Below are 10,335 nucleotides of genomic sequence, written 5' to 3' on the forward strand. Positions count from 1 at the left end.
GGCAGTGGAGGTGCGCAGAGAGAGGCTGAGGACAATACAGAAAACAACAATGGAAATAATTTAAAATAAAATGAAATCACATTGTTCGGTGAACTCAGCCAGAAACATTTGTTATTGTCCTTTTTACCTACATTCAGGTGTAACACCTTCTATGATTCAAAAAGCTGACTTGTATTGTTTGTTACTGTTTCCATGGAGCGCTGCCTTTAAGTGCATGAACATCCCAAAACCAGGCAACTCAAAACTGCTTCCTAGAGAAATATAAAAAGAATCATTTTCCTGCTCTTCTAAAAAAAAAAAAATGTAAAACTAAATATGTCTTACTTTACTCATCTGAACTGTGAATATGTGATATTGTTCATTGGATACTAAATATAATTTGTTAAGATTGTCACATTTTTACCCGTTTTTGTAAATAAAGCTGTAAGTTAAATTAAGAAGGTAAAAGTTGGACTAAATTAAATTAAAGTTATATTTCGAGGATATTGTCACAATAGTGAGCAAATCATTTAAGCATCACAGGATGTTCACCTCCTTTTAATGATGTCTGTAAGTATATGACAATAAGCCAACAAGTGAGAGTCAGCGCTGTAGACTTTATTTAAAAACTGAAAGGCCCACTGAGCAGTACACTTGGCAACAATGATAATAAATACTTATCTTAAAAGGTCAATATTTATCTATTAACCCAGAAATAAAGTGAATAACCTCAGAGTGATCATTAATCATCAAACTGTTGTGATGCAGTAATGTGAGTTTGTTTTTTGAGTATTTAATCAATCCCCTTCTTAAATCCCTTCTCAAAATCTGCAATTACTTACTTTTCTCATTCCAACACTGAATATAAGTGATGAAAATAATTTATTGTCTAATAAGGACTGTGAATAATTTCACATGAACTTTCACTGTGTTGTGGTTTTGTGGTTCAAGTTCTTCTGTCTGATCCTTTGAGCTTCTGCTGACTTTGGTTCTTCTTGGTAAACCTGCAGGGACACAGTTTAAATCTCACACTCTGTGTTTTTAAGCATCTCTGTCCATCATGGTTGGAGGTCAGGGGTCAGGGGTTCCACCGGAGGTCACAAACCAAAGCGATGTGGTCAGAGGGGTGAGCCACGCTGGGCAGAGCCTCGTAGGTGGTGACCTCCTCGAGGCTGGGCAGAGGGATCACCTGCTCCACCTGCACACACACCATATATGTGTTACATCAGTTATTCACACAAAGAACACCTGACTCCATTTTTACCTTATCGTCTTTTTTTTTTTTTAAATAACCAATCTCCATTGAGTTTGTTTTCTGTTCCTCATCTTTGACTTAGTGAAAATCTGAGAAATCTGTCATTCTTCACCCGTTTTACAAACTCTTTTCTGATTTACTTCAAACTTAGCAAGTGGCTCGCTCAAGATCTCAATAATTAAAAAGACAGATTTCATTTGGTTGAGTGGTACGCATAGTTTGGCTAAAAGATGTTCTAAGTAAAGTAAGTAAGTAAAGCTGATTTATTAAGGGCTTTTTGTAGACAGTCACAAACCTGTGCACAAAAGAGAGTAAAATAAATATGAAAATTAAATAACATAACAGCCAACAAAAAGACAAAATAAGACAATGAAATAAAAAATAGTTTAAAATAAATAAATAGTAATTCACTAACATTCCCATAAGAGAGCTTGTTAAAACAAAAATGTGTCTCTCCTATATCCTCTGCCATCAGTACCTGCATGCAGTCTGGCTGTATAAAGATGTAATCCAGGCAGCCTTGAAACCCTCTCACATAGTTGGTGTAGGCCGGCAATCCGCAGGCGCTCAGCAGAGGGGGGATGTCAGAGAGCAGCTCCATGCTGCAGGACTCCTCCGGCCCCGAGCTGCTCCAGTCTGCATGCTGCGGAGGAACCACAGCCTCACTGAGCAGCTGAAACACACCTGAGAGGGGACGAGATCAAGAAACAAACCAACCTGATAAAGACTGTGTTAAAAAAAACTCCAAACATGGTGAAGATGAACTTTGACCTGAGGGTCATTATGTTTTTGTAAACAGTCTCAGATTCAGCTGTAGGTACTATTCTGGAGTTACCTGCATTTGGGGTGGAGTTAAAGTCTCCACAAAATACCAGCGGGGCTCCAGGTGCGACCTTGCTGATCACATGACTCAGGTGTTTCAAAGCCACGCCCATCTGGACTAAGCGAACATTCCCCCCTTCAAAGGAAATGAATTCAATTCTCAGAAGTCTGTACTGACAATCTCTGCTGGTTAAAATGAGCAACTCAGGTGTTCCTGGAAGTAAACAGGACATTTTACCTTTCGGGTGCCAGTACAGGTGAGTGTTGGCCACACAGACCTTCCTGCTGGGTTTATTCAGGTCCTCGAGGAAAGTGACCTGCAGGGAAACAAACAATTCAGTGATTAGACAAACATTTCTTTTCATGACTGAATAAATTGCTGATTTTTAACTGTAGTGGGCATTTCTTTCACATATTTAAGAATCAAATTCCAGGACAAATCTCAAACAGACAACAGCCAACAATCAAACTTTAGCAAAACATCCACGGACAGCAAATTCTGATTCATCTGCAGCAGCTGCACTCTCTCTTTCCTTTCTCTCCGTTTGCTGTGTGAGCAAACAGAGACTTCAAGAGTGACTAAGAGCAGAGATGATCTCCTGTTGTCTGTAACTCTCCCTGATTTATCATTTTACATGTAAATATAGCCGATTTGAGTACACCTTCACACACATACACAAGACAGGTAAGGTGAAATGTTGATGACAATATGTGATGTTACCCTAAGTGTAATTAAAGTTTTCCAAGAAGTATTACACTGAACATAACGAGCCGGTGTTTGTGCTAAAATGTTTCTTAAAGTCTGCAAACATAGTGTTGTGCAGAAGTCCTGAACCTCCTTAATTTTTTATATTTTGCTAGGAAAATGACAAATTGGTGCAGTGATGTATTGATACATGGAAATACAGTTAATTTTAAAAAAAGTTTGTACAGTTTTAACAATCTTGAAAGTCAGCGTTTGGTATGGCCACCTGTATTCTTCAAAACAGCCTGAACAAGTATTCCTGTAATTTCTTTAGGAATAGCTCTCCAGACTTCTTGAAGGACATTCAAAGGGCTTCTTTGGATGTTGGCTGTCTTTTCTAGTGTTCTCTGTCAAGATGATCCCACACTGCTTCAATAATGTTGAGGTCTAGGATCTGAGGATGCCAATCCATGAGCGACAATGCTCCAATGGGAATTTTTCTATCAAGGTACTTTTACTGCATTAGCAGTGTGTTTGGGATCATTATTAAACTGAAAAATTAAACTGTTAGTAATTGAATGCTTTCCAGACAGTATTGAACGCTGGATCAAATCCGATAGTACTTTTCTGTGCGCATGTTTCCATGAATTTTTACAAAATCCCCAACACTGAAATGTCTCCATCATATTTTACAAATGGCTGTAGATACTGTGTTGTACCTCTCTGCTGAACACCTCCATACATTTTTTCCATTTCTTAAATACGTGACTTTCATTTACTGTAGACAGATTTTTAGACCTATCACTTCTTCTTTACTCCACTTGTCCAGTTTTATGAACCACACACTGCACACCACATGGAGACATGCCAAGTTTTGAGCTAATGGACACTTTCAGAATCACCTTGTTCATGCAAAAATAGTATTTTTTGTCTGTCAAACAGTGTTATTGTCACAAATTTCACTGACTAAAGAACTGTGAAGAAATTAATTTTTTGTGACAGTGGGTGTGTCTGCTGGTAACAAAAATTAGCTACGGTATTTTAATGTATTTCTTTGACGCATTTTTCATGCTTGAAATGTCTTAAAACTACTTAAAAATGACAAGAAAGTCAAAATGTTGTGAGTGCAGTAGGTCTGAAAGACCTCCAGACTGCTGACCCGATATTTAGATGGGAGCAATAACAAAATGTCGCATCACTCCTTCCCAAAGCTAAAATATAACAGTTAATCAGCCTCGATGGTGAGCAGCTGTACCTGCAGCGAGGTGGACCTCTGCAGGATCTTATTCTTCAGGGCACCGTTAGCAGAAACCTTCTCCAGAAGCTCAGCGTGCATGGGGTCAGAGGACAACGCCTCACTCAGCATGATGTCGTGACTGCTCAAGAGTCGAAACTTTGACCTACAGCACAATAGGATTCACTTCAATATCATAATCATCATCCATCCACTTTTTCCGCTTATCCAATTCAGGGTCACATGGGGCTGAAGCCTATTCCAGATGTCATAGGACTAGAGGCGGGGTAAAGTCTGGACTGTTGACCAGTTGCAGGGCTCATAATCATGTGATATTGCCATTAGGGCTGCACATAAATAAAGAGGCCTTTCTGTTATACTTCAGATATTCAATACTTTCTTCACAATCACTTATTTGTAGGTGCTCGCTACTCTATCAACACTGACTGTCACGTAAGACACACAATATACTAAAGTGCATTAAACAAAATTTATTTCATGTACTAAAACCTTTTTATTTCTGGCCTGTTTACAGACTGTAATGTATCTTAAAAAAACTGAGACTTTATCCAACTCTCTTCATTATCTTTAACAGCCTGTGGAGTGAAGCTGGGTTTGGCTTTTTACTCAAAAATCTAAAAAAAATGCGCTGCTTATGCTCGCTTCTAAGCGCATTAATGCCTCTCTCTTCTGCTCCAGGCATCAATAGTGAGCAACACTATCTAACATCCACTAATTATTAACTTCAACCAAACAAACACAGATGTGGCTCTGCATATTATTTTGCCAGTGATAAAGTTATCAAGCAAGTTAAGGTTAATCCAGCTTCTGGCTGGTGATTGGCCTAACCTGCGGTAGAAGGTAGCGAGTCCTTCATGCTGCTTCTCTTTGACCTTGAAAACACCGTTCAGACCAAAGGCATCCAGCGCTGGAGTCAGACTGTCCACATACACTCCTGCAGAGGTCAGCGAGCACAACTAATGTCAAAGATTTTTTTAAATCATCAGTATTTTTGTGTTTTTATCAGTGATTACCTTTATCGACCTCCTGCAGACAGATAATGTCGCAGTTGTACCCAGCAAGCTCCTTTTTGATCAGGTTCTGTCTGTAGTCCAGCTGCAGGGCGTAGGGGGCGCAGTACGGGTACAGCACCGTCTTGGAAAGGTCCGTTTGGGCGTAGATGTCGGCGAGGATGTTGTACGACACCACTCTCACAGTCGGCCAGTCCGTGACTTTGGCTGTGAAAGCATGACGGTTGTCAAACAAGCACACACCTGGTCCAGCCTCCACAGCTCCCACAGAAACCAGCTCCTTGGCCAGGCCACCACGGCTTCCATCTTTGGGTGTGCAGCTCAGTTTGAGCCTGAAGCTGATGTCCTGATTGGATGGGATGTAAACTCTCTCACATCCAACCTGAGTCCAACCACTGTCCTGATCTGAAGCTTTACCAGGAGCTTCAGACCTGGAACAAGAGCAAAGAGAAGTAGATTGCAGGATGTCAAATCAATTTGATTATTAATGTGCCCAAACAATCACCTGATTTATAACAAAATCAGAAAAGGCAGCTGTACAGTTCTACACCCAGGGTGTTAAAAATACTTCAGTTTAAAGGTTTGTTTACCCTTTGGCAAACTTATCGATGTTTTTGTGTCAATAAAACAGCTTGGTAGAGATGAGCAGACCTTCCTCAGACCCAACACTCGCCTGATAAGACCGTGTAAGGCATGCAGTTCTTGAAACAGCTGGATTGCACCACACAATCTCTGCTTCACATTTACACCTTCTTTTCTGGGTATTTACCTCGTGTGTGGGCAGTTTTCTCTGAACCAGGTGAACTCGCAGTCCTGGACGTTCCCAAACTCCACCTCCAGTTTGGGGCAGACGGGGAAGCCGGCCAACAAGGACACCGGTAGCTCCGCGGTGGTGAAGGTGGGCGCGTTCCTCTGCACTGAATATTTAACATCTCCCACCTGCAGCACGGAGCCGTCCTGCCAAGCCTCCGCGTTCAGCACCGTCTCCGGCACCTCTTCCCCATCGTAGAACAGCTTCACCACGGTGGGCTCCGCAGCTTCATCCGGCTGCTCCTGACCCCGGTTCTTCTTGGATTTCTTTGCTTTTGATTGGTTCTTGGCTATCCCGTTGGAGATGCGGGCCAGGACCTTGCCCAGCGGCTCGTCCTGGTCCCGGAGCATGTGCTTGTGGCTGCCCTGCAGACAGAAGGAGATGGTCAGCTTGGGCTCCCCGGGGAGGCACCTCACCACGGCCGCTTCCATCCTGCAGAGGCGGCGGAGGGCTCCGGAGAAAGTCCGTGGGGAGAAAGCGGGTAGTCGGCGGGTGAAGAGCGTTAGAGCAGTGGAGAGGTGGTTCAACATGAAGGCCCCGTCGGCAAGAACAGGAGAGCAGGGCTGAACGGGAGAGTACCTGGACAGGTAACGTTAACGCTTACCAGCAGGTAGAGCTGTCAGTAACTACACCGGTTAGCCCGATGCTAATCAGCTGGAAACCAACCCCAACAGGAAACCGTTAAAATTACGTGTTTATTCAGGTCCGGCTCTGTAGATTAAAACTAAACATGACACGTGGTTTTTAGATAAAGCTGCTGGTTCAGATACGAGTTTCAATATTTACAATTCATCTGTAAGTTCAGTAACAGGCAGCACTTTCCTCATCTGAGCGTGAGATTCTTCTTCTTTGGCTGGATGTTTCGTCTCACAGGCTTCAGAGCGCCCCCACTGGACAGAATCAGAATTACTTCAGTGCAGAGACTCGTTTACTTTACTGTGATTGTGATACTCCTGCTACACCTATAAGAAACATAAGCTATATATTTTTAAGGTCATATAACTTTCTAACTAACTTTCTGCTTCTTAATTCAGATAAAACTGAGGTTATTGTACTCGGCCCTGAAAATCTTAGAAATATGGTATCTAACCAGATTCTTACTCTGGATGGCATTACCTTGGCCTCCAGTAACACTGTGAGGAACCTTGGAGTCATTTTTGACCAAGACATGTGCTTCAACGCACATATTAAACAAATATGTAAGACTGCTTTCTTCCATTTGTGCAACATCTCTAAAATTAGAAATATTCCGTCTCAGAGTGACGCTGAAAAAGTAGTTCCTCTAACCAAATTGTTATTTTCTTTTTGTATTTCACTGAAGAGACTAGTACATATAGCTGACATACACCTAGCTTTATAAACAATTATTATGCTATGTCTTCAAAAGCAAAAAATGTAATCAAACACTACAAATATAAAAGAAACCAGAGTTTTTATTTTATATTTTTATTAAGACAAAAACAGAAATCCTCTCATGGGTAAATTACAAAAGTTTAGAAATGTCAGTTTAAAAAAAAAATTTCATCCTGGGCTGAGAGTATGTCACACCAGGTTTGGTGCCAGCTATCAGGTCAGCTGCATTTCACTTTTTCAAAACTGTAACTTTTAAAAGTCTGTCCATCACCTCACTGCCTAACCTACATAACATTTTTCTCAGTGAGGTTTTCCACGCAGTACTGTTCCAGGTGTTCAGGGCTTTTTGGGAAGTAGACGTCGGCTTTGTGCTCCTCGTCATGCTCAATGTGTTTCAAGTGGATGAGCATGTGCAGGGCATAGGCCAGCACCAGCAGCAGGATGAGGGAGGTGACGAGGCCCATCAGGATGGCTGGCGTCAAGAAGGTGGTACAGTCGCTCGCAGGAGAAAACTTTCCTGAGGTGACGCTGAAGGCCTGAATCTGAGGAGAGCATAGAAACATTATAAAAAACAAACAAACAAGTAATGTTCTCAATATGCTTCTGGCTTTATATCACATCACAGAGAGCAGGTACCCTTAATACAGTCATCTCAGAACCTCCTGCTGGTCTAACTTTATCTTTATGAGAGGCACGAAATTTGCCTTAAACCGAGAGGAGCTGAGGGGCTGCACTGTGGTCCAGGATAAATCAAATAAACCTATTCTGAACTGTGAATCATGCAAAGCTATTCTAGCAGCCCAAGTAGTCTGAGCATAAAAACCCAGAGCTAGAATTTATTATGCACTCATTAACGTGATACAACTAGCTATAACCTCAGGAGGGGGTGATTGCTTTTTTCGCTGTGGTGATTTAAATATTGGAAAACCGTTTCAAAACCCTTTAAAACTTGCATTTTTCATTAAATTTTGTTTGTTTCTATTTTTGTATTTGTCCAATTAGAAACTGGTCATTTTTAAACTGTATTGTGCCCTCTACCCGCTCACCTGTGTAAATCTTGTACTCTGCCAGTCTCTGGGTCTGTGAGCTGACAGTACACTGCTGTTTTCCCAGCTTTGTGTTTGCTCATTTCGACATTCAAGTTCAAGATGTGTTAACAAAGTATTGAACTAGAGAGAAAATGACCCTTAACCACAAAAAACACTGAAAAATTAATAAATGTTCTAACAAGACTTTGTTATGTCTTCCAGACACCACACAAGAAATGAAACATCCTCTTTGAAGAATCAGTCAAAGACAGGGTAAAGAGACGGGTACCTGGAAGTCTGTAAAAGTGATGGACCAGCGGCGGGCTTGGTCAGTGCCAGGTAGCAGCAGGGCACTGTATCGCTCCAGGCTGCTGACGTGGATGCAGCGGTAGGAGGAGGAAGCTGGAGCGTACACCTCGCTGGCATTGAACGCAGCCTCTTCAGAAATGTTGTAGAGCAGCGAGACGCTGTCCACCGAGAACCACCACTGCCCCGAAGACTCATAAAAGGTGTTGGACAGCTGCAGTCTGATGAAAGAGAGGCGAGAGGAGACAGTCAGGGCAAATGTTCATGTATTGTGTACAAACTGCTTAGTGTGATCATATTTGGTGGCATAGCTAACCTGATGGACAGGCCTTTCAAATCCTCCACATCTCCAAACCTCATGACCAGCCTACAGAGGAACAAAGAGACAAGTAAGACTCTCAGATGTACAGCACAACTGGACCTTTCCTTACAGGACACACTGCATTGTTCTTGTCTTTTAATTGGGATTAAAATCTTCGTGTTAGACCCTCTGACATTTCTCATACAAGTAGACAGACAAGTAGGAGGTGCACTTACGTGGCTTTGTCCTTGCGACAGACAGACTGACTGGTGTCGACAGGTTTCTGAGGAGAAAAGGCTCGCTCTGTGAGGTCCAGGTGTTTCTGCTTGTCATAGCGGAGAGACAGTTTCCTGGCCTGGAACAAGAGGCACGGCTGCCCATCAGACAACACCTGGTGGGCAGGTACAACCGGTTAGAAAAGAGTAAATTTAAAAACCTTCTTTCGAAATTGAATATACGGTATAATATATTATTTATTATAATATATATTTTCTCCAACTGATTGTGTTGGAGAAAATGTTACTCATGCTCACTGAACCTTTAGAGGAGGGAGGGGAACTGCAGCTCCTGGTGTCTGAAGTAATTTCCTGCGTGATGCATCTGAAGACTGGAGGCAGGAAGAAGCAACCTTCCATGAAACAACTTCTTAAAGCCAAACTTTCAATTTTTATGTAAAGGCATTAACTGTTTTTGCAGTTTCATGTCTGTTTGGTTTTTTGTTTGTTTGTTTGTTTTAATAAAACGTGTTTTAATGAGAATTTTGTGGTTCATAAATTCCAGCATTTTCCTGGTATGCTTCTGAAAACAGGAATCATCATTTTCTCAGAGAGGACATGATTTTTCTCCCACTCTTACAACCTTGTTTCCAAAAAACTGTGAGGTTTGTTAAATTTAAACAAAGATTTAATTTTTTTTTTATTTGTTGGAAAAGAAAGTTAATCTGCCGATATATACACGATGAACCTAACACAAAAATTTAAGTCATGTTTCAAGATGGTACAGTTGACATATGTGACATTGTGGCTGCACAATTTTAGATTAGGATTAAATTGTGACACGTCTTCCATTTATTATATAATATATTCTCAGCACCTAAATGGTTAAAAATCAGTAAAACTGTAATAGAAAGTTGTGGCGTTACATTTTTCCCTCCCCACTCATATTTTACCTGCAGTTGTCCAAGTCCTCTCTCTGCTGGTATCAAATATTGCTCTGCCTTCACCCTCCCATTGCTCCCAATGTCTGCAGAGACAACAGGATTTGTTTAACAAAATAAGCCATAAGAATATACATGTTATACCTTTAACCTTTTATACTAAAACATGAGAAATATAAACAAATCAAAACAGACTTCCAAACACAACGCTGCACTAGAGGGTAGCTTTTCAGATCTTCCTACACCCCTTTTCCACAATGACCACTCCGTACACAGAGGTGTAGGAAATAGTTTACACCCCTGTTTTACATTGGTGTAGGAAGTGTGGTCACTGGCTTATCGGGTGGGGCTATTTGTCCTTTTGTTCCCCCTAT

General features: G+C 41.5%; 2 protein-coding genes across 3 annotated transcripts; both read right to left on the bottom strand.

The window, feature by feature from the left end:
- On the bottom strand, nt 1-6,675 carry pde12 (phosphodiesterase 12). Its single transcript, XM_085407028.1, has 8 exons — nt 5,776-6,675; nt 5,010-5,437; nt 4,825-4,930; nt 3,997-4,141; nt 2,295-2,373; nt 2,070-2,192; nt 1,713-1,918; nt 1-1,177 (listed from the first exon to the last, which is right to left on the bottom strand). The coding sequence occupies exons 1-8, from the start codon at nt 6,345-6,347 to the stop codon at nt 1,058-1,060; spliced, it is 1,779 nt and encodes a 592-aa protein (XP_085263154.1). The 5' UTR covers nt 6,348-6,675; the 3' UTR covers nt 1-1,057.
- Nucleotides 6,676-7,362: 687 nt separating this feature from the next.
- On the bottom strand, nt 7,363-9,517 carry LOC146670206 (V-type proton ATPase subunit S1-like protein). Of its 2 annotated transcripts, XM_085407976.1 has the most exons (4): nt 9,042-9,517; nt 8,821-8,871; nt 8,488-8,725; nt 7,363-7,712 (listed from the first exon to the last, which is right to left on the bottom strand). In XM_085407976.1, exons 2-4 carry the CDS (start codon nt 8,862-8,864, stop codon nt 7,455-7,457), a joined length of 540 nt encoding a protein of 179 aa, XP_085264102.1. In that variant the 5' UTR covers nt 8,865-8,871; nt 9,042-9,517; the 3' UTR covers nt 7,363-7,454. The 2 variants fall into 2 exon arrangements, with proteins under 2 accessions (XP_085264102.1, XP_085264101.1); XM_085407975.1 differs by having other exon boundaries at nt 8,821-9,517.
- Nucleotides 9,518-10,335: the final 818 nt, after the last annotated feature.

The sequence above is a fragment of the Rhamphochromis longiceps genome, linkage group LG5 (assembly GCF_057381845.1).
Source record: "Rhamphochromis longiceps isolate RC_006_pf linkage group LG5, R_longiceps_female_GT1.1, whole genome shotgun sequence".
In the NCBI taxonomy this organism is placed as follows: domain Eukaryota; kingdom Metazoa; phylum Chordata; class Actinopteri; order Cichliformes; family Cichlidae; genus Rhamphochromis; species Rhamphochromis longiceps.

What these genes read in the sequence shown, in the direction of transcription:
- pde12 (XM_085407028.1), bottom strand. Translation starts at nt 6,347, where the DNA reads ATGTTGAACCACCTCTCCACTGCTCTAACGCTCTTCACCCGCCGACTA. An exon ending in TCTGCAGGAGGTCGATAAAG is followed by an intron (nt 4,931 to 5,009) that starts GTAATCACTGAT and finishes TGACCTCTGCAG; the next exon opens with GAGTGTATGTGGACAGTCTG. An exon ending in TACAGCCAGACTGCATGCAG is followed by an intron (nt 1,178 to 1,712) that starts GTACTGATGGCA and finishes GTGTGTGTGCAG; the next exon opens with GTGGAGCAGGTGATCCCTCT.
- LOC146670206 (XM_085407975.1), bottom strand. Translation starts at nt 9,008, where the DNA reads ATGAGAAATGTCAGAGGGTCTAACACGAAGATTTTAATCCCAATTAAA. An exon ending in TTGAAAGGCCTGTCCATCAG is followed by an intron (nt 8,726 to 8,820) that starts GTTAGCTATGCC and finishes CTCTTTCATCAG; the next exon opens with ACTGCAGCTGTCCAACACCT. An exon ending in TCACTTTTACAGACTTCCAG is followed by an intron (nt 7,713 to 8,487) that starts GTACCCGTCTCT and finishes TGCTCTCCTCAG; the next exon opens with ATTCAGGCCTTCAGCGTCAC.